This window comes from Pieris brassicae, chromosome 9 (assembly GCF_905147105.1).
Source record: "Pieris brassicae chromosome 9, ilPieBrab1.1, whole genome shotgun sequence".
NCBI lineage: Eukaryota > Metazoa > Arthropoda > Insecta > Lepidoptera > Pieridae > Pieris > Pieris brassicae.
In genome coordinates this window covers 1780825-1808516 of record NC_059673.1, presented here as the reverse complement: position 1 = coordinate 1808516, position 27692 = coordinate 1780825, and the positions used below count along the sequence as shown (strand labels likewise).

Here is a 27692-nt window from a genome sequence, read left to right as displayed (position 1 = left end):
TTTATTGACTATTAAGTTCTTTAGGCAAATAAGGGTAAAATTTTTATGGCTGAAAGAAGCCACGTCACGATGATGTGCAGCGTTTTTGTCGAAGAAACGGAAGAGACCGACGGAGAGAGTAAGAAAGGCAGATCCAGAAAAATACATGCTATAGGCTGATGTATTCGTTTAGTAGTCTTGTGCAGTAAACGCAGATTTTTTATTTATTTATATCATCATTACTACGAATACAGTGTGTAAACAGTGTGAATATACAAATACATGGAGTGATCATATATATAATGGTACATAATCCTCTATTGGGTCTTCTACCTTAGTAATAATTAATTTACAAAGAAGTTTCACTTCTGACATGTGTACGCATGGACTTTTTTTAACATTAGTTCTTTAATTAGAGGAGACTAATTATTATTATAATAATTTACATATTAATTATTTTTAATGCACGTTTTGTTGTGGTTAATAACATATTAAAATGTAAGCTAATTAATTTTATCAGTTTGATAAGTTTATGTAATTTATAATGTTTGACATTGTGAGTATAATTATTACCAGAATTAAATTAAATTTTCACATAAATCTGTCGTATATAAATAATATACTTGTATGCTTTTCCAAGGCAATGGTAATGTTTATTCTTCATCAACTTCAACGCATTAAAAGCCTTATTTTAATTATCAGCCTCACCCGATAATTAAACCTGTGACCTCTGTACTGGAAAATGTTCAATGTTTAAAGTGTAAAGTTAGCTAAAGTTTATACTGTGTTTAAAAGCTACCAGGGAGTAGATACTTCATGCTAGATAGCTTTTAAATTGTATGATAATTTTTGTAAAAATGCTTGAAAATTATACGTGAATCTACAGGGGAGACCCTACACTGTAAGACTAGTCGCCTTGGTCTAGTCTAGTCATACAACTTCTCGACATGTGCTACCTGGGTGGTCTCAGTAGCTAAGGTCGAGAAGTCGTATATATCTTTAGCTACCGATTCAAGGTAAATTTTATCGTATTGGCAACGATATAATATTACGTGGCAAGTTTTATAATAAAAAAAATAATCAAACTTACTAATTTTCAACTTTAATTTTGTATAGTAGTACATTTTTATGTATTTTTTATTATTAAAATTATAATTTAATAATATTAACTATACTATAACATAAGATTAGAGAACATATTAAGGAAAACTACTAATTAAAAATTAACTTAGTCAATTTACGTTAAAAATATGCCGTTGTGTTCATCCTTCAATTATCGAAAGGTCCCTCTCACTCACCCAGTATCCCAAATACACAAATCCCTCCTAATACGTGGTAGATTGGTCCCGCGTTATAAGAAACGTGTTGTAGGTGTATTCTCGCATAACACGCTTGTATTACCCCATATGACGGGATGTGTACAAATGACTCACGTTTAACTTTTCTCGTCAAAGGGGATTTTAATCAAATACATATTATGGAAAAATATTATGAATGAAATAACTGCTTTCTCATTATAATAAAGAAAACATGTGAATTACCCGAATTATACCAGGGATTGGAATTGCGTAATATGAAAACGCGTTATAAGAGTGCATTTCACATTTGTAATTTTGTTTGATGTTCTATGTAGGTTTTATTTAGGCATGCATCCGATATCAAAGCAAACCCAAAGTGTCACCGTTATATCGTATTTTAATTGCAGCAACAACGGTACTTTTGAAACTTATTTGATATTATTTGATATTCATTTCGCTAGACAGGACACTTTAGTTGGCTTTGAACAGCGTAGTTGTATTTTTTCAATAATAAACAAATCAATGGCACTACAACCTTTTTAGGTCTTGGCCTACTGTATCTGTTTTATGATCATTTGTTAAACTAATAGGCAAGTAGGTGATCATACTTCTGTGCCTGACGCAAGCCGTCGACTTTTTGGGTTTAAGGCAAGCCTTCCTCACGATGTTTTCTTTCACCGTTCAAGCTAATGTTAAATGCGCACATAGAAAATAAATCCATTGGTGCACAGCCGGGGCTCGAACCGGGGATCAGGGATGAGAGACGCACGATGAAGCCATTAGGACAACACTGCTCAAATCAATACCAAATTAAATAAAATAGAGAAGAGAGGAATAGAGTTACAAAAATCTTATCAATTTTAATTTTAATTTTATCTTATACAAAGTGACTGTTTACGTTTTTAATAAAAATTAAAAACTTTAACTAAGTTTGATATATTTTAATATAAGAGATATCGGTATCGTATTGGCAAAAATGCGTATCGATGCATCCCTAGGTTTATTATTATTGCTAGGCCATGTATGTAGCAATAAACCTCTGCAAGAATAAACAATACTTGTCTATTGTCATTAGAAAACAATTTGAAAGTATCTCTCATTTATAACTATTCAAGCGTGATGTATTATTAAAATTGGTTTAGTATTTTAGAGACAAACACACATATTTTTAAAACCTAGTTATGACATCCGATTTCTGAAGATCTTTCTTCTTTTTATTCGTTCTCAAGTCATCATAGATTTCTTCTAAGGGCCTTGTCCGCGTTTCCGGTACCTTAGCGTAAATATATAATGCCATCAAGAGGCACATGGCAGCAAAGGTGTAGAAGGCTACGTGAACACCAATTGCCGCTGATACCATCTTAAAGAATAATACTTGTAGGAAGTCGAGGAAAGATGCAATCGCCATGCTTGTTCCTAAAACGGTAGCGCGATACTGAAAAATAATATTTTAATGTTATAATTCTCATTATACTACATTTAATAAGAAACTTAGAAGCATATACTTTAATTGATTTTAAATTTGTTTATGCATTGCCAGTTTACCAAGTCATTATATGTTTGATATATATTATTTTCTTAAGCTTACGTCTAAATACATTTTATCATCTATTCGATTAGCTAATAGCATGTAACACTTTATTCCCTAAAACAGAAGTAACAATGGGCGGGACATATAGGAAGATGTACTGGTTAAAGGTGGAATTAAAAGTCAACTATATGGATAGGACTAAAGGGAAAAAGCAAAAGAGGGCATCCTAAATCTAAATAGAAGCGTAAACAGGAAGTGAATGGAAAAAGAAAGCCATTTATTGGTTTGGAAAAAACAACATCTTAACAAATGTTGGATTATTATTATACATACCATAATAAATTTGTTACCTTAAAGGAGAAAATCTCCCCTATTAGGACAGTTCCAACTGGCAAGAGGCCTGCTGAATCACAAAAGATACAAATGCAGAGGGTGAAAACAGGTATCCAGGCGGGAGGATTGAAGCCGTAATCTTTGAAGAGGAACCAAGTCGCCAGCGAGCACATGCTTATTCCAGATATAAGACATGTGATGAACAGGAGAGGCTGAAAATGATATAGTGTGGTTTTTTATAAACAAAATAGTGATCTCCAAACTCAAAATACTTTATAGATATATGTAACCGAGTACACTTTTGAACGTCAAGAAAAAAGTTGTTAAATTGATTCTAAATTTACATTTACTATCAGTTCCCAAGGGCGGAGAGCGGGCAAGAACTGGCAAGACACTCTCACTACTTTTTTTAATCGCCTAGTTTTGAATCATATCAATTGTTTATAATTCAGAGCAGCCATAAATTTTTGATCTCAAGAATTAGGATCATTTAAATAATCGTCAAATTAATAAACAGTTTCATTGATTAATTTACGTTTAACGACAGTTTCGAAGTTGTTTGTAAAAACGAAAACAATTTCCATATACAAGCGGTACCGCCAGATGTAGATACTAAGAATTATATATTAGATATACCTAATATATCATTCTTAGATAGATATACCTTATGAAGGACTTTTCAGAGAGGTCAGTGATATCTATATCTACCAAACGGCGGACTGTCTCGCCGAAAATTTAATTCATGACCGGATCAGTGGCATTTACAAATAAGTAGGCTTTGAAGTTTTGGCTACCCTCGTCTCTACTATTGTCAAGTCCTAGACTATTTTTACTATCCAACAATTTCCTTGAAAGTTGAATTTTGATTTTTGAGCACAAAAAAGTACACAAACCAGTGAACTAGCTGGTTTCTTACGCCAAATGTACAATGACAAGTGAGAGGGGGAGAGAGAGGTAGAGAAAATACTATCTTCAAAACGTCAAAATCTGTTTGATTTCTAAAAGGTAGCAAAACTAAATTCGGGTCCCAAATGTCCGCTACAGTCTGCTGGTGAATGCGCCACTGGACCGGATTACACATACAGAGCGTTTTAAGTAAAGCTGGATATTGGATAATTTCCATCATAGACATGTATAAATAAAACAACGAAGGAAAAAAGCGAAGACCAAACTATAAAATTATTTTTTAAAGCCATTTACCCGCCTTCCAGATTTCTCAACTATATTAGAAGCGATGATAGTTGCGGCAGTTTGGACTGCACCCATGACCATTGCCTGCTGGTTAGGATTTAGCACAACACGAGTTCCATCAGATGCTCTTAGGAAAATATCTCCCGCAAAATTTCCCACCGGTATAGCACCACATAGTTCACGAGCGAATGCGGCCATTAACGCTATTTGAAATGCTTTGAAGAGGATTTTGTCAGCAACTGCAACAATTTTAAAAGTGATAAGCAAGGGCGTGGCTGTAGATTTAAATCTCGTATATTAACAAACGAAGAGCAGTGTTGGCCTAGTGGCTTCAACGTGTGACTCTCATCACTGTGGTCATAGGCTTGATCCCCACTGGGCACCAATGACTATTGACTTGTGCGTATTTAACATTCGATGACGAATGATCATGAAAGAGATGCAGAAACCTGGACCTAAAAAAGTTGTTGCACCATTGATTTATTTATATCAATAGACCATGAAACGAGACATTAATATTCGCCTTTTTATTTTGGACACCTACATGAAGATTAAGGGTGATCATTTAGACTAATCTATTATACTTTCCCATACAGGAAAACATTCAAAAGAATATCGGTATCCGGTATATCTAAGTCCCAAAAATCGAAAACGTGTGATACGGACACAGACCGCCAGGAAAACAATGGTGAGAGTCCACGACATAACTTACAAATGGCTTTAATTATGGATGAATCATTGACTTCGTCGTTCTTCTGTTCTGCTTTAATTGTTTCAATTTCTTGACTTATTTCACAATCAATTTCAGTTTTACGACGTAACCATAATAATACCTTTTCTGCTTCCTGTAACAACAAATACATTTGTAAGAAGAGCTTTGACATCTGAATTCTTTAGGAAATACATATGTCCACCAGTTCACCTAAATTTAAATGATTGATGAAGTTTTAATGGCGTACAAAGTTATATAAAGTATATTTAGTACATAATTAGGTTACAAGCTTCTTAATAAAAAAAATAAACCTTACCTCGATTTTCCCGATTTGTACCAGGTACGAAGGAGATTCAGGCATGGCAAGGAACAGAAGAAAACTTATTATGGGCACACTAAGACAGATAAAAATTATCGTTCTGTAACCCAACATATCACCTATGACGTAGGTGAAAAAGCATCCAGAGGTATAGAAGACTGATGTCTGAAAGGAAATGCGCAATTCAGTACACACGTTGCAGGCTTTTTAGGAACTACATCGCGGACAGAGAGTTCGCGGCGGAAATATGCAAGATTCAGTTATGAGACAGAAATAATTCCGTTTTTAGTTTGGTTCGCATACTTTCTATTATTACATATTATAGATTTGCCCACGTTCTCAAGATAAGGTGAGAATGCTATTTACTGTTACAAAAGCTTTCAGTTAAAGTAGTTCTGACGTGACAGAGTCTCATAAATCGATGAACGTCGGCTGCACGCACGAAAAAGCACGACATATTGTCCCGTTACGCTCATTGTACGCTTTTGCCGTATCTATCTCTCTTTCACTCGATTGTCCTATTCGTCCAAGGATTCACTCATTCTTTGTGTCCAATCAATATAGTGATACATATAAAAATGACTCAATATTATTCATAGAAGTATGCAATCTACCTTTCTATAAATAAAGTTAAACTTTCGTCCGTAAACCCACTTTACAGACAACCAATTTTTATATACCGAAAACCATGTGAGTAAGCTCCAACTCCTTGTTAGTGTTTATTGTGTTATATTTAATTAAAATTGTATAAAAAAATATTACGTCATATAGTTAATACATTATAACATTGAATTTGAAAAACCACAGTTTTTTAAAACAACATTTTAACTGTATATGTTTCGTTTTGTGCTTCGCAAAAAATATGACAATAAAAACAAGGCACTGTAATTACTAGCAATTCATGCGATAACACTGCATTAAGCGATTTACACTGCGGGCTAAAATTTAAAAATAATTATGTGCATTATTGTTACCGCGAAACCATTATTGAAATGAAACTTCTTTATCGGCGCTGTAAATAAATTTACCGTCACATTTTTCGATTACGCGTCACATTATTCCGTTACACGTCACATTTTTCTTGTCCCTACCACGATTGATTCGAAGAGATTCAAAGCCATTAATCACAAAAATATATAATAACGATAACAATGACGGTAATAATCCTATTACAATAAATTAAATTATGTTTGTCTATGATAATAAACGCCTTTTGTTAAACTTTATCTATTAAGAAAACACTTTTTAAACGGATTGAAGCTATGTATTATTATTATAAACTTTATAATAAAATATATTTTAAAAATTAAAATTATGTAAATAATTATAAGTTTATAATAATAATACATAGCTTCAATCCGTTTAAAAAGTGTTTTCTTAATGTGTAAAAGCTATGTTAACAAAAGACAAAACTTTATCTAATTCTATTTTATTTAACCAACTTCTGTAAAGTTGCATATAGTAGGTCATTTTTCGAAAAATAAGGTCATAAAGAAGTTTCACTCCTTACGTGTGTACACTAGTACATGCTCACATTTGTATTACAATAAAGTCTGTTAATATGCGTTAGTGTATATTTTGGTACCTTAAAACAGCCAATTAACAAGTTAAAATAAAATAAATAAATCTGTTGCCCAACCACTTTAGGTCTGGGCCTCAGATTTCTGTATCTGTTTGATGATGAATCTAATAGACAAATAGGTGATAATACTTCTATAAGTCAGGCACTTACTATGTTTCCCTACACCTTCATTCACCTTCGAGCGAATGCTAAGTGAAATTAAGTCCATTGAAGCACAGCTAGGGTTCGACCTCAGCGATGAGAGTCGCACGTTGAAGCCTAGGCCAACACTAAAAAAACTAGCTACTCCTATTAGAATAGTTTTTTTTTATGTTAGAGCAGATTGCGTTACCGCTTGCATCTTAACGTCATACTCAACTCGTTTTATCAAGTCATCCCGAAACAATCGCCAGATGATGTTATTGTTACGAGCTAGGGGATTGGATAGAAAATGCCGTAGATTTCTTCAAAGGTTTATTTCTTGATAAATCAATGAGGAATTTATGGGCACAAATTAATTGCAGAGATTCACTAATTACACACACAAAACAATCACTTATTACTTCACTTATGCACACTTCACACAGTACTTTATCACTTGTATTCACTTTATCGCTTCGGTGTTCCTCTCGTGTTATCGCATTCAAAACTAAAGGTGACTAGTCGCGTTTCGGCTCGCTTATATATCCCTGGGAATAATTCTAAACAATATTCGAGAACTCTCTAGGCGGGCTTGCTACTGAGTAGCGATTGCACAATTCTAGAACGTACGCACTCTTTGTCTCTTTCGCACGTTGCTCCGTCCTTGTCGTACTGCGTTCTAGAGTGCTCAGTCTAGTTTCGAGAAAGTTCTGATCTTCTCTCTCTCTCTCGTATCATTTCGTCCTTGTCTCACACCTAGAAAGTTTGGTCTAGAATATTCCTTCATCAAAGGGGTATACCTAGGCCTGAAAACTGCACCACTCTACTACACATGTTCTGAAACCGACTGAAAAAGGTTTCAGCTTCCTGAAAACTAGGGTAACATTATGGAAATTACAATTTTCTAATATGTGATTGACCCTCTCCTGAAACGGTCAGAAATCATATTACAGCCTGCTGAAAAGTTCTCTAACTAGTGGAAAAATCTAGAAACTTTGCAGTCGACCCGTCTTCGTAACATTATTATCATTTTGTTACCGAAAACAAAGTAATTGTAATATATTATATGGTTTAATTTGAACACAATTTTCAAGACTGTGTTGTACGATAACCTTTTATGGAAATTAATGCAAAGTATATAGCCGATTGCAATGTGTTATTTGTTAATGTTTAATTAGTGATTATTTAATCTAAATAAACTGTTATTTTTAGCCACTAAATTCAAGTGAATCATAAGTTTTGACAACAATTATTTATTTATATATTTACAGCCCACGCATGGTCAAATAAAATACACTTAAGCTATTTTTAAAAATTTACAGTAATGCTCCTGCTATACTCTAATCTTTTCTAAGTACATTTTTAAATCACAGTATATTACCCCCCCCCCCCCCCATACGCTTCACAAATAGGTCACTCTCCGGCGAGGAGTCAAGAAACCCATTAAGCAGCGAGAGTAACCGAGGTATGGGAGCTTGTTGACGCTGGACAGTGCGAGCCAAACGCACAGCAAAAAGGATTTGTTTCCGGCAGCGGTAATAATTGTCCGGAACGTACAGTCTCATGATTACTCCCAGCAAGTATGCGCTTTCCGTCTCGTTTTTAATTACGCTTAAACCAAATTTGATTATAGCTAAATCTCTACGAAGTTCTAATGAATTGTACCTTAAAACCCCCATCAAGAACTTATTAGGGTAGACGTAAGGAAAAAAATGTACCTTATTTTATACAAATTTCTAAGGAACTTCTTCTGCACCCTTTCAATGTTATCCCCATAATATCTTTCATAAGGGAACCAGATGGTTCCAAGAATTGGCCTTAAGATTATTAATATGACATTTGCGTGCCTATTTTTATATTTTATTCTGTATGTACTTTTTTCTTCTTCTTTTAGTGCCTCTCCACTACTGGAGGTTGGCGCTCAGCTCATCACACTTATTCTTACTTTCAGTACCACTTTCTTTTTTTTTCAAAACTTCGTTAAAACTTCTGGGTAAAATGGCCTCGCACCGTACGTGTCATGCCAATGAATACGATAACAAAATTCAAGGATTTACGTGGAGGAGTAAGAGGAGGTAACACAAATATAATAGTTGGAGCAAGAGGTTCATCTGTTGTTACAAACAAAAACGTGATTGTTTCCTCAACCTACACAAAATATGAATTTTTTTTTGAATCCTTATAAAACATAGTTACGAAGTAGTCTTCGTCTTCTAGTTCTAATACTACTCGTATTGATCAATGTCACACTATCACAATGATCTGTTGCGACTTAGCAACATTTATTGATATGGGGACGATAGCACTGGGGATACGCTAAACAGTATATAAGCAGTAGTATCGAAACAAACTTGTGTCTGAAGTTTCTTCTTCTTCTACATGGCGTCTCAAACTGGGCTCGGCAAGAAGACACAATTTAGCGTATGATGTTTTCCGCTATTATTGTACCATCGGTGATATATCACCGAAACATTTTGACTTTAAGCCCTTCAAGAAAATAGTGTGCCAATTATTAAGAAGCCGACAATGCGCTTGCGAGCCCTCTGGCAATGTGAGTGTCTATAGGCGGCGGTATCAACAGCAGGTGAGCCTCCTCAGTATGTTATGTAATTGTTGAGAATAATGAACAATAAAACATTGTATTTAGCCATTATACTCGTAAATAATAATGTTTTTTCATACTCATTATGGGGCAGAAACGTGGGGCCTTATTTAAAGTAAGTTTGTTGATGATCTATTGTGTCCCATACCTTGATTTTGGGATCTCAGTCCTGCAAGTGACCAGAACGCTTTGAATGCTTAAAGGTGAGATAAGGGTTGACGAAGTATGTGTCGTCTACGACAATAACGTAATTGAAGTCACTTTTTAAGTTTAATGAATGATAATAATAATCAATCAATCAATAATCCGGAAACTATCCCTTAGCTGTTCTATCACTGCTAACTACTATAACATATTATTAAAGACTTCTTACCCAACAACCTAACTATCCCTTAGCTATTCTATCACTGCTAACTACTATAACATATTATTAAAGACTTCTTACCCAACAACCTAAACGTCCTCTTATACTGTTTTCACTTATTTCCTTTATGAAAACCGGACATGTGACAAAACTGCACGACATTAATATGCCGACCATGCATCTGGATACGAACAAAGTCCAAAATTGAGGAAACAATTTCAGAATCCATATAGTCTGAAAATATAAAATTGTTATTGTTTAGACGTTTATTTATTAAAGTACATCACATGATGGATTTATAGTATTACTATCGATTCATTCTAGATTCTAGATTCTTCAATTACGGCCATCATAGTGAACATAAAGCATCGCATGCTTGATCGATCGCGATCATGTACGAAATAAGAATAAATCGCGATATTACTGGCATGAGCAATGCAGTAAAGCTGTCGAAACGATTATTGGAACGACGTTATTGGAAGTTCTCAGTTCAAACATTAAAGCGCAAATGTAGAACGTGGAGGAACACAAACCCCTTATGTTGCTCTTAAGTCAAAGCCATTTCGAGCTCCCAACGAAGGCGTGCATATAACATTCATGCATACGACCTTTTTGGAGTTATTTTAAAACTATTTCCGATAATATTTCTTCGACTTGACTACTTTGTTCAAAATAAATCATTGGTGCTGCAACCTTTTTAGATCTGGGCCTCAGACTTCTGTATATCTTTTTCATGATCATTTGTCAGCCTCCTGTGTTTAACTAACGCTGCCAACGCTTTGGGTCTCAGGCAAGCCGGTTTCCTCACGATGTTTTCTTCACCATTCGAACGAATGTCAAATGCGCACATAGACAGACAGTCCATGGGAGCACAGACGGGGATCGATCCGACGACCTCAAAGATGAGAGTGGAACGTTGAAGTCACAAGACCACACTTCTCTTAATTAACTACTTGCAATGAATACAATTTGAATTAATATATATAAATATATATATATAATTTCATCAATATAATTTATTTATCATTTTATAGGATAAATAATCCTAAAGGACGCCCATGCAGGCCAGTCATCGCAGCCCATGGACACGTGCGTTGCCGGCCTTGTAGAAAGCTCTTTTTAAACAATTACATGTTGTACCTCCTAGGGAAGTCTGGAGTCGATTTCATAGCTCGCTAGTTTGGAAAAACTTTGTGAATTGTATAGTAGTAAGTAGTATTTACGTGTAATTTATTCAATAATTTTTAGATGCAAAAATATAAAACGTTTATTATGACCACTAAAACTGCGTGGTTTTTATGTTAGAATAAAATGGTCGGATCTGTTCACTTGAAAACACTGACATTCGACGAATGCGCAATGGCTTAAAAGCGTCGCACAGCCGTCAATCGCTGTCCTTTTCTGACACATGATGTACGCGTTAACTCACTTTCACTATACCTTAAATATTTATTATCTTTAACAGCCAGCAACCCTTATTTGTGGCCAAATTTAATTAGGCAACCATTCATAATAATAATTAACACCTTTGACACATTTAACGCTGGCAGCATTGCGATACTCATTCGTTGAGCGAAGAAAGCACCAGCTCTGGAGTCACCGGTATCTACCGAGCCCAAGAGTCTCTATTCTATTACTTTGTTGACATTTAATAGTTTCATGGAGATCTGAGCTGGATTTGATCTGATGATGATGATTATCTGATCTGATCTGAGCGCAATGATTCCCTTATGAATTTTTAATACATTGTAGTCCTTTTAAGAGTCGGCTTGGCGATTTGTATATACATTACTTTTATTCACCCGTAGCAACAATTTTTTTTTGGAATGTAATCTTTGCAACAATATTTTCAAAACAACTCCAACTACCCGGAAGGCCAACAAGCTATAGATATGTTAAACAAAGGCAAAAATCCTCGGTCCCTCTTTTTCTCAAAAAATATGACTGGGTTATCAATCGTTAAAACTAAATTCGCATTTTGAGATTTTTGTGTTACTCAGAAACTGTTAAGCTGGCGCTCTCTCTAGGATAGCTCTTGGAGACGCCAGCTCTAGTCTTAATTACACAAATTAATAAAGCACATACAGAACCCAGTGCTGTGGAGAGAAGGAGTGTATTTTTTCTGCCATATCTGTCACTAATATACGCCAAGAGAAAGTAAAAGGGGATTCCAGCTAAGTATGATATAGCTGCCAACCAGGATATCTGTAACATACAAGAAAGAAAACAATGCTTTAACCGGATTAAAGCTATTTGTATTATTATAAATTTATAATTACTTTACATAATTTTAAACTTAAATTTTCCGACGTTTCGCGTCCTTTACAGCGTGCATGGTCACGGTGACTGAAGACAAAAGGTGTTGAATGTCAAAAGTATCACAGCTGTAGAGAAAGTTGTGTTATCTGTATTTATTTCCCCGGAGTTGGTATCGACTAAAAGATGACGGGTTTTTGCAGAAATGACTCACGGTGTCCTCTATTCAATTATATCTTATTATACGAATAAATACTCCAAGAAGACCGTACCAATTATTTCACGCACTTGCGAGCCCTCTAGCAATGTGTCTATGGGCGGCAGTATCAGATCAGTTGAGCCTTTCTGCCCGTTCCCTATATGTATAAAAACCCTTGTATTTAGGACAATACACAGTAAAGCCGAAAGGTGGAGGGAAGGTTTAATGGGTATATTTTGCCTCGTATTCTGACGCGGGAATGGCTTCACACACCCATTTGTCATCCCGGGCTCTTTACCTAATCAGGCTGCGTACCTCCATCATGACAATAAAAAGTAAATCAATGGCGCTACAACCTTTTTTAGGTCTGGGCCTCAGATTTCTGTATCTGTTCCATGATCATCAGTTAATCTAATAGGCAAGTAGGTGATCAGCCTTCTGTGCAAGCTGGTTTCCTCACGATGTTTTCCTTCACCGTTCGAGTGAGTTGTAAATGAGTACATAGAAAGAAAATCTATTGGTACACTGCCGGGGATCGAACTTACAACCTCAGAGATGAAAGTCGAACGTTGAAGCCACTAGGCCAACACAGCTGCCATCAGGACAATAGCTTATGAAAAAAGAAGCCGCGCGACTTCCTTGAAGCTGGCTTGTAAGTGGTATTACAAGTCTTGCCTATGTTTCAATATATTTTCTACTAGCTACCAAGACTGGCTTCCTTTTTATATTAGTAATATAAGCATGCAAATCTTTTCGCCTTATTGATGTTTAAATAATTCTAATGACTTCGTGCTCCAGGCAACTTAAAATTTTAGCGCGTTTTAAGATGTCATTGGAGAATCGTAGAAAATTAATTAATATATAATTTACCCCAACCTATTAACTAACTTCGTGTACCCTCTGAGTGATAGGATACCTGGGGTAGGCGTCCCATCATTCCATTTGTTCCTGCTTTTATAAGAACAGGTTTTGGCCAACGCTCACCGATATCCAGATTGAGAATTTTGATAAACGAGCTAGGTCTGGATATCCATAGCTGCTTGCCTCACTCTTTGTAATCGATTTTACTAAACTATAAAAATTTATTTTTTATCTCTTCGAGTTAATGTTTGCCTCTAATATCAGTGTGTTGGGATACTTTTATAAATAAATAAAATGTTAACGTACCTCTACATCTGTCAGCGGTTTTTCAGATGGTGAATGATTTGATTGGAGAAGTAAAGACATCGGAGACATCCAACCGAGAGTGTTGCCATAGTTGAATACTGGGAGACAAACTGTAAGAAATATATGTATATATACTTTGCAATGCGGTGATGTAACTGATTGCTGGTGTACTATATTAAAGAAAACATTTTTTTTCTCGTCATCGAACAGGAGGATCCTCTGATGTTAAGTCATACCGCAGCCCTTGGACACTCACAATGCCTGAGGGCTCGCAAATGTGTCGCCGCGAAAAGAATACAATAAGTAAAAAGCGAAAAAATAAGATGAAAATAAAAGTTATACATGACGCTTTAAGTCCGCAATGGGCGGGTCATATATTCAGGCGACAGACAAAATATGGATTTTAAAGACAGATAGACATGGAAAGGACCAAGGGGAAGCCGTAGAAGAGGGCGCCCCAAAAATATATGGATAGAAGAAATAGAAGCTGGAGTCTTTACCCGTGAAGGGGTTCCGATCAATGGTACTGAAGGAAGTCTGTATACTGTAAAAAACTGTAATGGACACATGCATGGTTCTATGTCCATCATATGGATGCCAAACGTGAATTTTCAACATGGCGCTAATAAAAAACATTGGAGTATGCCAAAAGGCTATGAAGCGATTCTTCGATTGAAAGTTTAAAACAAAGTAAAAACCGGTCTGATACGGTACAAAAGAGATAAATTGGAAATTCGCCGGTCAAATTTCCCGCATTTGTTATGGCAGATGGGTCAAGAAGAACCACACTTGGATGGCCCAGAGGGACGAAGACAGAGAGGACGCCACCAAAAACTTGGAGAGATGGAATAAAAGTGATAGCGGGGCAGTTATGGAAAACTGCCGCGAGGAATAGAGACAAGAGGAAGAATTTGGAGTAGGTTGGAGGTCGAGTTCTAGTCAAAAATAATGGCATGGACGTGAATAAAGGCTATTTTATTTATTTGCAAAGCAATAGCAAGGACCTAGTCCCTAGTACACAAGCGAAAATGAGGGAGAGAGATGCATCAACGTTACCTTCAGTAATGCAGACTGCGACTGAACAAGACTTGCGTCAACACATGATATTGGGTACATTCAACACCTAATTTTAACCGTAACCCACTAAAAAAACTATGAGAGTAAATAACGATTTGTTAGAACAACTCTCGTTTATCTTAACAAATATAAAAATCTCCTGTCACGATGTTTGTCCGCGATGGACTCCTAAAGTACTTAACCGATTTGAAATTAAATTGGCATACCGTGAGCAGTCTGATCCGACTTAAGAGATAGCTTAGATCTTTAATTATAGTCGCAATTTTATTTTATTGCAAATTATTTGTCTATAATTAATTGACAGTCACAATTATCTGTTAACTCCAAAAGATTCTAACAGATGTCGATACTTTTCGACTGGATTGAGTAAGTAATCAATAGACGGCACTGCTATGGTAAACCGACAAACGTGTCATATAAGCTACAATTCAATATCATGATTACCACGTGTTATTGAGGCTAAAGTATAAATTAAATTTATTGTGTAGTAATCGAAATAGCGTGAAATTCAATTAATTCTAATTTTTTTTTTGGTGTTAGCATAGCCAACCACGTGTTACTTAGACCGAAGTGTAAATCAAATTCAAATTATAGTGACGTATATTATAATTATTATAATCCTTAATACAGTGAAATTATTCTTTCGTGTCACGGTATTAAGGCTAACTAAAACCACATTAAGGAGAAACGAAGTTCGCGGGGGCAGCTAGTACATACATATATTTCTTTGTAACCAAGTATTTTTTCTTAGAAATAAAGAGAAGTAAAATAATATTTGAAAAAATACTGAACAATGAATGAGCTTAAAACATTTAAAGTTTTATTATAACGCATCATCTAGTTAAATAAAGTTTATTTAAATATCACAAAAAAAATTCTACATAATTAAAGAATGCATGCTATTGGTAAGTAGAAAAGCCGCACTCAGTCTCGAAAATAAACTTCTCATATACAAAACTGTAATAAAACCAATATGGTCCTATGGAATACAGCTCTGGGGGTCAGCAAGCTGCTCTAGCCGCTCAAGCCGTCAGAAATCCTGCAGCGGCTACAAAATAAATCACTGGGAAATATGAGGGGTGCGCCGTGGTTAACACGAAATGGTGAAGTCCATACATATTTGGGAATTGCCACTGTCGAGGAAGACATTAAAAGATCAACCGTACGATACAAAAGTAAACTTCAGCAACACGTCAACCCAACAAGCTTAGGGCCTCGGGGAAACGACGGACTATGTGTATCGGCTGAAGAGGGCGAAACTTGCTGCAGTCTGATAGCTTATGAATTGCGTTCCCTAATTGCCATTATTTAATAAAATCTGATAAAAGCCAAAAGGCTGAATGCAGATGGACAAACGTTTAAAAAAAGAAAAAAAAAAACAATTTTTTATTTTAAAATGTTGACTTTTGTGACGGTGTGCGGGTGTCGGTTTTTTTGTGACGGTGTGCGCGCGCATCGTAAAAATTTACTCTCACCATTATTCCCGCTAAAAGAAGAAGTATAACTTCAAAAACATTAAATTGTATCTTGAAACTATTTTTTTGCCAATCTTAACCTAGACCGATATTTTTTATGCTTTTTCGATCGCACGTTATTATCTTTAAAAAAAAAACAACTAATTGAGTTTTTTAAAAACATTTTAATGCGTTTAAGCATATTAAAAACATTAGGTGTGTTTACCCGCTATTGGATTACAGAATCTTCAAGGTCAAATAAATTAGGTAACACGATACAGTGTTATATTAGTAATAATAACATATGCTCTCATATTAAAATTAACTTATTAATAAAATATATATCAATGGTAACTAACTGTACTTTGTAACTATAATTGGATCTGGCTTAGTGGCTTCAGCGTGCGACTTTCATCTTTACGGTATGCTATCCCTTGTGCATCAATAGACTAGACTGTTTAACATTCGCTCGAATGGTGAAAGAATACATCAAGGAAACCGGCTTGCATTAGAAGGCTGATAACTCGCCTATTAGATTGACAAATGAAATTATACAGATACAGAAATCTGCAGAATAATAGAACAGACTCCAAAAATGTCCTAAAGAGCCTTTTTCTTACTGGTATTGTAGCTTATCGAGAAGCTGTATTTAACAGATTTTTTTAAGGAGGAATAAAAAAAAATATTCACCTTTAATCTGCTTGATAATATCTTAAAATTATTGCCGAAATAGGAAGGGTCGCTTGCATCAAAAGCATTACATTTTACTTTTTTTTAAACGGGCAGAAGGATCATCTGGTGTAAGTGATACCGCCACCCACAGACACTGCCAGAGACTCGGAATAATTCGTATTTAATATCGTAATTGATTCGGAAATCACGTTCCACATGTGATGCGCACAAGAACTGCATTAAGAAATGCTCAGAAAGTTTGTGATGCTTATCAAATATCTTAATCCAAATTAGATATTGAAAATTTAGTTTTATTAAATCATAATATGTAACATTATAAAACCGCTGTCTGTTGTTTGTACAAATGTAACCATAGCAGTCTTGTTTAGGACGCGACAAATATAAAAGTTAGCGTTTTTATATACGTAATAACTGGGTAGTCAACTTGTAGCAAATTATTCACTCTCGACGCACAGAGCTGATTGTGTACGTCATGTTCAACATGTTTTTTTAAGTCGTCTCGAAAAAAGTATAGTAATTAAAATTGCTTATGTTAACGACTGTTTTGTCATCAACAACATTACTAATCGGCTCTATAGATTTTGTAGAATTTACAGTTTGTTAAACACGGACAACTATATGGTGGGGACCAAGGGTAAGAAGAAGGGGGCACGCCCACAAAAAAAGCAAGCAGGAAACGAATGGAGAAAGAAAGCATTGGATAGAGATATTTGGAAAAAGCTGGAGGAGGGGTTTACCTGTGAAAGAGTTCTGTTCAACGGTACTGAAGAAATATAGGATTTGAGGATAACACAGAAAAACATATAACAAATCTAAGCTGTATATTATAAATTTGTGATGATTGGAAATTAAACGCGCCATTATTATTATAACAGTCTGAACGTTGCCATTGGTTCAATTTTGAACTTAGAAGGCATCAGTTATAGGATTATAAATTAATTAATGTATTTATTTATAAATTATAAAATAACGTATATATATTATTCTAAAATATGGCATAACAAACTTTACACAAATACACATATGTATCAATTGTATTTAAATAAATAACTGAAACTAAATGGAAACTTAGACCCTATTAAGAGCATTATAAAAAAGGCAAATTGGCAGATTCTTAAAAAAATATAACAGTATTTTCATGTTATTAGTTAAGTTGTAAGACCGAGGAAGCCTATTGGCCTATTAAAAGTAGCAGATAACCTAGCTGTAGATCCGAATAGAAGACTTTTAGTTACTTTAGGATTAGAAAGGAAAAAAGGTTTAGTGTAGGGCAGGATTGTAAATTAAGTTTGAGATAATCAGCGCTTGAGCAAAATTCTGAATAACACTATATAATGTTCCTAATACTTCCTTAACCCAAAACACCGCAAATATCATATAAAAATAACAAAAACTCACTTGTGAGAGCACACAATATTTGGTTCCATTTTCTCTTGTCGAATAAAAAAAACTTATTCATTTCTACGTACGTCCAAAACGGAATGTACTCGTTCACTGAAAGGTTTTATTTGTGTAATGTAATGTCTTTTTCTTTTAGTCTTTTGTTATTTCAGTTAAGTGTCAAAATTGTTTTGATAATATTGGGAACACGGCTTGTCTAGAATAATAAAGTAATTCCCAAGTTCCATTTATAAAAAGGAATATTTTTTTTATTATTTAGCTCAACAGCTATGGCTATTGGCTGAACGTGAGACGTTGGGACGAGACCTAAGGCCTTTGAGCCCGTCAGCTTTTTTGATGTTGCGTTGCTTTTTAACACAACTACATGCAAGTATGTCTTAGAACAAAGAATCAAAGTCGCAGACAAACGCAACAAGGTTCTTTGCGAAAAGTGCGTACCAATTGTTTTTTTTTTATGTAATAGAAGAAAAACGGGCAGGAGACTCCAAGGACCTATCGTTATACCGCCTATATACCGCTGCCGAGTGTCCATCTCACATTGCCAGAAGGCTCGGAAGTGCCGGCCTTAAAGGAATTGGTACGCTCTTTTTTGAAAGACCCTAAGTCAAATTGGTTCAGGAATACTTCAATGTGCAGCTGGTTCCACATAGTGATGGTGCGCGGCAAAAATGGCCTTAAAATCGCTCAGTTATGGAACGACGGACGTCGAGGTGATACGGATGGTATTTTGTATTCTGCCTTGACGTTTGGTAATTAATTTCATTGAAGGCAATGCACTCGCGAGCCGGCTGTCATTGTGTATCCATGGCGGTATCACTATAAGAAATAACTTAACTTCTTTACAATTCGACATGTAAAGAAAAATTATCAATGTTGAGTAAGTCGAAATGTGTCTGCCCATTGGCCATTCTTCATTTTCTTATTTCTGTAATGTAACAAATTCAGTTGCGTTTCGTAGGTTAAGAAAATTTTAAATACGTATATTTTAATTGTTACGCTTGATGAAAAACATAATATTTTTATTAAGTACTTTAATTATATAATATATATTGTATGTTATGAATATGCTAATATGTAAATAATTATTTGTAATCCTTTTAAACGTAGATGGGCAAGGTTGCGGCTAAAAACATTACAGTGAAAAGTAATTATGATATATATTTAAGTATTCATGATCGTAACAGAAAACATAGAATCTATACGTATTCAATATTTTCTTTGGCAAATTAATTGTTTTGTTAGACTCATTTTCAGCATTTGCGTCATGAGATAATTATTATTGTAAAAAAAATAAAAATAACGGTGTTTTATAAGTGTTGATAGGCCACGTGTTAAGAGTTTTCAGAATCAAGTCGGGCCTAACATTAGTTAAGTTACATATTTTAATTAATAATTAAATGCGTAAACAAAATGTTAACAATCAACGCACACTTGAAAATATATATGATACTAGTAACTACACTTAAAAATTGTAATTGTCTCGTTACCGATAATGTCCAATAACATAAGTGTCTATTAGATTTACGAACTCTTCAATAAGTGAAGTTAGTTTTTTGTTAATTCAGCTTCGCAACCCCACTACTACACCTATATCTCGTGTTTTATCAATTAAAACCCATTTTTACCCAGCTTCAAATAAAGTTTTTCATTTAACATATACCTGAACATATACAACAACCGCCACCAAAGCCTCGGGACTGAGTCGAAATCCAATTGGATAGGGAAGTTCCCGCGTCAGCATTTGTGAAACTAATCAATCTAATCGTTCTAGATCATCAAGCAAGCTTTAGGGTAGATGTTGATTGGTCCTTATTTGGTTAAAATAAAACTTCCTAATAATTCGTTGAGAAGAGGTGAAGATGGAATGTGGAATGTGTTTAATTTTTAAAAACTGTAGATTTATATACAAAAATTATCCTACCTGGCCACTAGTGGTAACATGTGGTACCAAGATGCGAAGGGTGCGTAGACAATAAAATCGAGGCGCGGCAAAAAGTTGTCCTAACGGTAACGCAATTAACTGTTCTTTTCAGAACGAATTATTGTTTCATGACGACACGTACTAATCACCTACAAAGCTTTTAAAGCGGTATTATTTGATAATGTGATTGTAAGCTAAGGCCCAAGAGTCTCTACTCCAAACAAAATCAAAGTTGAAGGAAAGACTCTTATAAGCCGTTTATTATTTGTACGAATTCGAATAAGCGATTCTAAGAAAGTTACTTTCTGTTCAACTTTTTTGTATCGAACGTGTGGAAAATAATAGTTTAGACTTTAGAACATACTTAATTCTATATTTTAATAAAACTTGTTAATAAAGTTAAAATAAAAAATGTGAGCCGTCACGGGACACCTGGCAGATGTGAAACATCGACATTATTTTGTAAAAGTAATATGCAGAAAAGACCATATTGTGATAGGAACTAAATACGTCATAATGATAAAATAAAATATTACGATATTTTTCCAGATATGTTGTTATTGTTTGAATAAACATTTATTTTCATTAAATACAAAAAAATTACGAATTTATTTCATATCGTGACTACTTAATTCGTTTTATCAGTGACTTCATATAGACTGTATATATATACCATCGTATAGAACCAGATATCGGTTTTAGGTGCGGCTATAGATGTTCACATTGGCACATCAATAAGATATACCTACTATCTAATTTAGAAAAAAACATATAATTTATATATTTCGAATATTTTGGTGTATTTTGAGTTTAGAAAGTGTAATAAATAAATTATTAAAATATCGACGGAGACAAGGAACAAGACGGCAATTCCTCTCTATTAACATCGTAGATGTCGGGTTCAGAATTGGCTATAGATCAACTTTGATTCTTTGAAGATTCAGTGTAACTACAAATAATTGCACAAACTATGTTCAATAATATTTATTTAATTAATTGGGCAGGTTTAACAAAATCATAATTCCCCAATATAAAATATTTTAAACCGCGTTTGTTTCGTGTTACCTCTTGCAACTTCATCAACGATTATTCCGTGTATTAAAATATAGCATAATTATTGACACACCCTCATAAGGATTCTATATTATAGATAAATACTGCAAAATTAGGTGTACAATGCTATCACGAAATTTTATTATAATTAAAATTTTCCTCCTCCAGAACATAATGTTCATGAATCGTTCTCAAATCCGAATCCAAAATCTACTCTGCTTTTTGTTGTTTAAATAAACATAGGTATTTTTCAAATTTATACATAATAGGTAAATAATAAGATGTCTTCAAGCAATGTTCAATTCAGCGAGTTTGGAGGTTAAGCTGTAATGAAAATATAATTAGTTATATTATATGAATTAGTTATCGTATAAACTAATTTTATACAATTTGAAGGAATTAATTTTTATTATAGTTTATTGAAAATACTTATGATTTTCCAGTTATAAGATGACTTGTAATAATAAACTGGTATATAAATATATATTGACATAGAAACCTCAAACAAAATTATCGTTCTTTCATTTGGTCTTGCGATGCAAATATGTTTTATAGAAGCTGATAGTACTGCAATTTCAACTGCATCGCAACTTAATTGTTTTAAGATAGTGCATAGTAGGCCCCTGCACTCTTTTGGCAATAACGGACGGTGAAAGAGTTCCAGCCATCGAGGCGATGTTGATGAAATGTTGCATTGATACGGCTCGTACGAGGGATCAACACAAACAATTTTCAGAACACTTTAATCTCCATAGCCCTTTCTACCTCCCTTGCCTATTATTAATGAACAAAAAACACCAATTCTATGGCTGAGATGATTTATTAAAAATACCTTGAACTATTTATACTATTCTTAAAACAAAACAATACCGCAATTCAAGGTTCCACAGCAACATCTATTAGTTAAACATAAAATAATAATTATTATTAATAAGTCTACTACAGAAAAATGTAAGACAAATCAACAAAAACTCATGAAGCAGACATATTTAATTGATAACTTATAAGGCAATTCGATCAATGTCTACTCGAAAAAAATATTTCGCCGGAAATCGATTCTTCGATATATATGGGTTAATTGTACGACAATTTTCATTATAATTTATTGTAAAAAATATATATTATTTTGTTAGAACTACACAATCCTATAAAATTCGTAAAACAATTGTTGTTTGTGTTTTTTATTAGTCCCACATGCGTGTTTAATATTATTGTATCGCTGTGTAAGTATAATTGCTAAATAAATTGTAAAACTGATTCCCTGAGTGTCACTGAATTAGTGACATAAACGACCACAAATGAAGCGGTGATTTATTAGGTTTTAAAACAAAAAATGTGTTTTTTCGTTTTAAAATACTTCACTTTTAGGTTTACCTTAGATTTCTTAATATGAATTTAATATTAATCTGAGTTCGATCTGAGTTCGAGCGTACCAATTTCAATTGAAAGGCCAGCAACGCACTTGCCTTCTGGCAGTGTGAGTGTCCATGGGCGGCGGTCTCATGTAACATCAGGTGAGCCTCCTTTCGCTTGCCTCATATTACATAAAAAATAATAATGATAGCAATTTAGCTATATTTTTTTTTATCTTTTGCCAGTTTTTGTTGAGCCCTGAGCGTTCGGTCTCATCACTAAGGTCTTAGGTTTGAAACAGCATTTCACCAATGTTTGTGTGCATTTAAGAAAGAGAGGCTGATCACCTACTTGCCTATTATAAATAAGAAATAATCACGAAATATATACAGAAATCTGTTTTTATTTTTCCACTGCTATTCAAGTAAGGACTTGAATTAAGAGACGAATGAAGTACGTAGCCCAACATTCACATTTAAACTATTATTTAAAAAATTGAAGAACCAAAAACAGTGCGAAACAGACTATTATCAATATTTTAATTGTATTTTGTATTTGGGGTATGAACTAGATTTTTAATGTAATTCACGATAAAACGAACGTTTTTCGCCGATATAACGCCAATTTTATCGTTCCAAGATGTATAAATAGCCCTAGAAATCTATAAATGGCCCTGATACAATACCTGGTATAACACCAACTTGTTGCCGGAACATTAAAGATAGGCACTGTACGCAGAGGCCAAAGAACAGGTATAAACAAATGAAAGGGGTATACGATATGAAAGCCAAATAAAAAATAAGGCCAAAATATGCCAAATTAACGCGTACATTATACATCGTGAGGAAATTTCTTGACATATAATAAAATCTATGAAAGAATGAAGCCAATAAGTAATGCATTGAAAGTTTTATCATCAGTCGTCGAGGCAGAACACGAAATTCCACCCGTACTACCCAGAACTGAGCGTTTTTAAGGCAGCTTTTGCTGCACACTACCTTGCCCTCTGGAGTTATTCGAATCAATTGGAATTAGGGTCCTCTTTAAACAGCGTACTAAATTTTAAAAGGCACAAGGCGAGCCCTTAAGCATTGAGCCTTCTTGTCACATGTTCAATAAAATAAAATAAAACTCGTTTAAAAACTCTAAAATTTCTTTGACAAAGTGTTAAAGAATAACAAATGTTATTTTAAACCTATTTACCATATAATAAAACAAAACGATGTGTACCTTGAAATAAGAGATTAGTTGAAAAATCCTTTCGTTAATTTGTACGGCCATCAAAATCAATTTTTTTAGTTAATTTTTATAAATACATATGTATGTATGCTTTTGTCCTCTGTAAGAACCTTTGTTAGTGGCGTTGTTGTTATATTCTACGGCAGGCAATCCACTCCATCGTCGGACGTCGAGGCAGAATTAAAAAGTCCATCCTCTCCAACTCGACTCCTGATGATCTACAACAAAGCGCTCTTTAAGGCACTTTCCGCCGACCACCTCTTTGTGGAACTAGCTGTCAGGAGAGGTATTTCCAAACTGATAAGACCTTGCACCTTCAAGAAAGGAGCGTACCCTGAAAGGTCGGCAACGCACCCGCTAACGGGCGTTGCAGGAGTGCATGGTTATAGCTTTATTTATATATTAACACTCCATTACATTACAATATATAAAACAAAATTAACATAATTAAATCAAAAGAAGTACAACTGGCGGCCTTATCGCTTTCGAGCAATCTCTTTTAGGCAACCACTGTGAGTAAAGAAAAAGAATTTAAATTAAATAAGATAGGCAAGAAATGCAAAAATACCTGTTATACACAGTTATTAAGACAAAACTAAACAGAAACAAAAAAAAAACAAACTAAACCAAAAAGATACATAAAAAATTACAAAGAAATCTTACTAACGAACAATCCAGAACTGAATATCGTCTATATTCTTCGAAACTATTAAGTTCTTTATTGGAATCGCCATCGCTAATGTAACAGATAACTTTCATGTAGTCCATATAAAGAGGGCCCTAAGCTAATCGATAGTATTTTTGCAGCCACGTTTTACACAAAGACAGCGGATGAAAGGCGTGGCTAGAAACAAATGAAGACTTATTTACACTTTTAGCAGAAAGCGTGACGTACTTAATTACGTGGCATTTTGTTTAATTATCGTGTTCAGAGAGTAAAAATTTATTAATAAAAGCCTGTTCGTTCACATACTTTTACACTTAATAACATTTATATTTATATAATTCTTTTTCTGTCTGCACTGTGCCATGTACCTGTTGTTTCCTTAATCTGGTATATTTTTCTTTTCTTGTTGTTATGTTATTTTGAATATTTATAACAGTTTCAATAGAGGCTTGTCACTCGGCCTCATGAATTACGATAGTTTACTATGCTATTACTGAAAAATAATGAATGCCACCTATTGGGTAATTAAAATGTTATCGTTATGAACATACATAGTTGGCCTAGTGGCTTCAGCGTGCTACTCTCATCCCTGAGGCCGTAGGTTCGAGCCCCGGCTTCTGATATGATTTCTTTCTTTCGAACGGTGAAGGACAACATCGTGAGGAAACTAGCTTAGACCCAAAACCTTGCAAAGTATCTTGATTTGGAAATTCTTATCTCTTGATATCAGACGACCTAAGTCTTTAAATTTATTAAAAGTCTTCTAAACTAAAAATTGTCTAAAGCAACGACCACTTTCGTGTTATTCAAGTTATTATGTTCGACGTCCTGGTGGATAGAAAAACTGTGTACAGTTTGTGTTTCCACCACACCAACTTCCTTTATATTAAGAACACTTATACAATAAATAAATAAATAAATAAGTGAAGCCTGATATTTTAAAACTTTGCAAAAAAAAAACTCCTGTTAGTTTTTTATAGCAATTTTGCAGTGACATCTTAATAAGTAATTCCTTAGAAATCCAAAAGCCAGAAATTAGATCTTTGAGAACTCCGACTTAATGATAAAATGATACACACAGGCTCTATTCTTTGATACGTTTACTTTCAAGTAGGTCCAAATTAGTATTACTTACTACTACTACTACTCACTTATTAAGCTACGTTCAAAATTTTCAACGACGGGAGTGCGTTGACAAACAATGTCATAACTTTTGCCTTTTGTACTATCAATTCTGAATGTAACCTACTGGAGTTGTAAAATTATATTTGATTAGATTTCACTTGGACGACACACTGCTGACATGGCTCACGTGGTTATTCCAAATTTTAAAAGCTGAAGATGCGATACACCGACGGCTCACAAAAATAACATTATGTATGTGTGAACAGGTTGTAAGTAGTATTTAAGATGTTATTTCAGATTTGAATATAGCTGTCTTATTTGTTACTCGCATCCTCTCAAAGAGGCGAAAACTTACAAGCCCATAAACAACTGCTGAGTCTGCCTGATATAATTGACATTATCCAACCACTTCGAATCTTTGATCCTACCTCCGGGCTCCGTCTGTTATTTTGGTGCATACCGCAATTATTTATATATTCACTATATTTGTGTTAGGTTACATCTGTAGGGCCCTCCCATATATCTAGTGCAGTTATACACCACATATATACAGAGACTCCTGACATTTATTACATATAAATTTAAACATACAGTTTACTGGCCGCTTTAGACGAATGACGTCTCAATAAAACTATATACGTACAAGTAGATTTAACATTTGACTCATTAACTTCGTGGTTTCATGAGCAGTATTGGCCTAGTGGCTCCAGCGTGCGACTATCATCCCTGAGGTCTTAGACTCGATCCCCGGCTGGGCGCCAAAGGACTTTGTTTCTATACGCATTTAACATTAAGTTAAGGATTCCCGTTAGGAAACTGGCTTGACTTAGACCGGCGTGTGTCAGGCGCAGGTGGCTGATCATCTGCTTGTCTATTAGATTCATAAATTATAATGAAACTATGGCCCAGACCAGACCAGGCCTTAAAAGGTTGTTGTTGTAGGCCACAGATTTTATCTATTTTATTCGTACACCTGGTCATTTTCAATAATAACGATAATAATAATATTAATAAATAATAATTCTATAACAATTCATGAACTTCTGTAATAATCTTAGTAGTAATAGTATTATTTGTGTATATAGATCATTTTTCGAAAAATAAGGTCGTAAAGTTTCATTTCTTACGTGTGTACACTTGTACACGCACACATTTTTTAATTGCAACTTGTCTTGTAATTGTTCATTTAAAAATAATCACAAGCAATGACGTCATCCATCAAAAGATATCTTTGTAACATAAATAAATACTTATCCAAAGACAATTTTTATAGAACACTAGCAATAACCCGTGTTTTAACACATTTAGATACCGATCTCGTGGTAGTGAAAAGTCTACTAAGTCGGCCTATAGATATATTTTTGTTAACATAAAAGTTTTATTTTATTTAGTTTTTAATTGTTTTGTTTGATGTGTGTGATTTACTTTACAACGAATATATATCTAACGTATTTTTAAATTCGTAACATCATTTACGTAGAATATTCGACATTAGTAGATAGATTTAACATTTAAAGATATTCTAGAAAGATCTCGATTTCAAGTAGGTACCGAACTTAAGGTAATGAAATACAATATTTAAAGAGTCCAGAAGGTTCACAAGTGCGTTCGTGGATTTTTATTTACATTTCCAATGTGACAATAACTAATTACGTAATTTATTTAATAATATAATCGTAACATTCTCAATACAGTTTTACAATACAAGTCTAAAGTCCAAAGTATATTTGTCGATTCCGACATAAAGAGTGAAACAAAGCTTGAATGCTGACCAATCTTCAAACGAAATGCGTCAACATTTCGTCTATTTAAATTTGCTTGTTAGGAATTAATACACTTAACAATTATTAAAATTTTATACAATAGCAATAAGAATGATAATTTACGTTATATTTACATATAAAATAAAAATGTTGTGACCGAAATTTGTCTTAAAATTACGAATGACATTCTTAAAAAAGATCTCGTTTACAATTCAAAAAGTGTGTGTATGATCATATTCTGAATGAAAAAAAAACTCAACTTATTACACTAATTTAAACATCATCTCAAATTC

The 27692-nt window shown here is 34.2% G+C and overlaps 1 protein-coding gene across 1 annotated transcript; it reads right to left on the bottom strand.

The window, feature by feature from the left end:
• Window positions 1–2252: 2252 nt before the first annotated feature.
• Window positions 2253–18344, bottom strand: LOC123714330 (facilitated trehalose transporter Tret1-like). Its single transcript, XM_045668552.1, has 9 exons — window positions 18276–18344; window positions 13654–13763; window positions 12117–12236; window positions 10113–10265; window positions 5361–5528; window positions 5045–5177; window positions 4342–4571; window positions 3159–3353; window positions 2253–2712 (listed from the first exon to the last, which is right to left on the bottom strand). Exons 1-9 carry the CDS (start codon window positions 18334–18336, stop codon window positions 2446–2448), a joined length of 1437 nt encoding a protein of 478 aa, XP_045524508.1. The 5' UTR covers window positions 18337–18344; the 3' UTR covers window positions 2253–2445.
• Window positions 18345–27692: the final 9348 nt, after the last annotated feature.

Bases quoted from the DNA above. Each gene is read 5' to 3' on its own strand.
- LOC123714330 (XM_045668552.1), bottom strand. From the start codon at position 18,336: ATGAATAAGTTTTTTTTATTCGACAAGAGAAAATGGAACCAAATATTG. The intron at 10,266-12,116 runs GTATGTGCTTTA...TTATATTTTCAG, and splicing joins TCTCCACAGCACTGGGTTCT to ACTATATGGATTCTGAAATT. The intron at 2,713-3,158 runs GTAACAAATTTA...ATTATTTTTCAG, and splicing joins GGGAGATTTTCTCCTTTAAG to TATCGCGCTACCGTTTTAGG.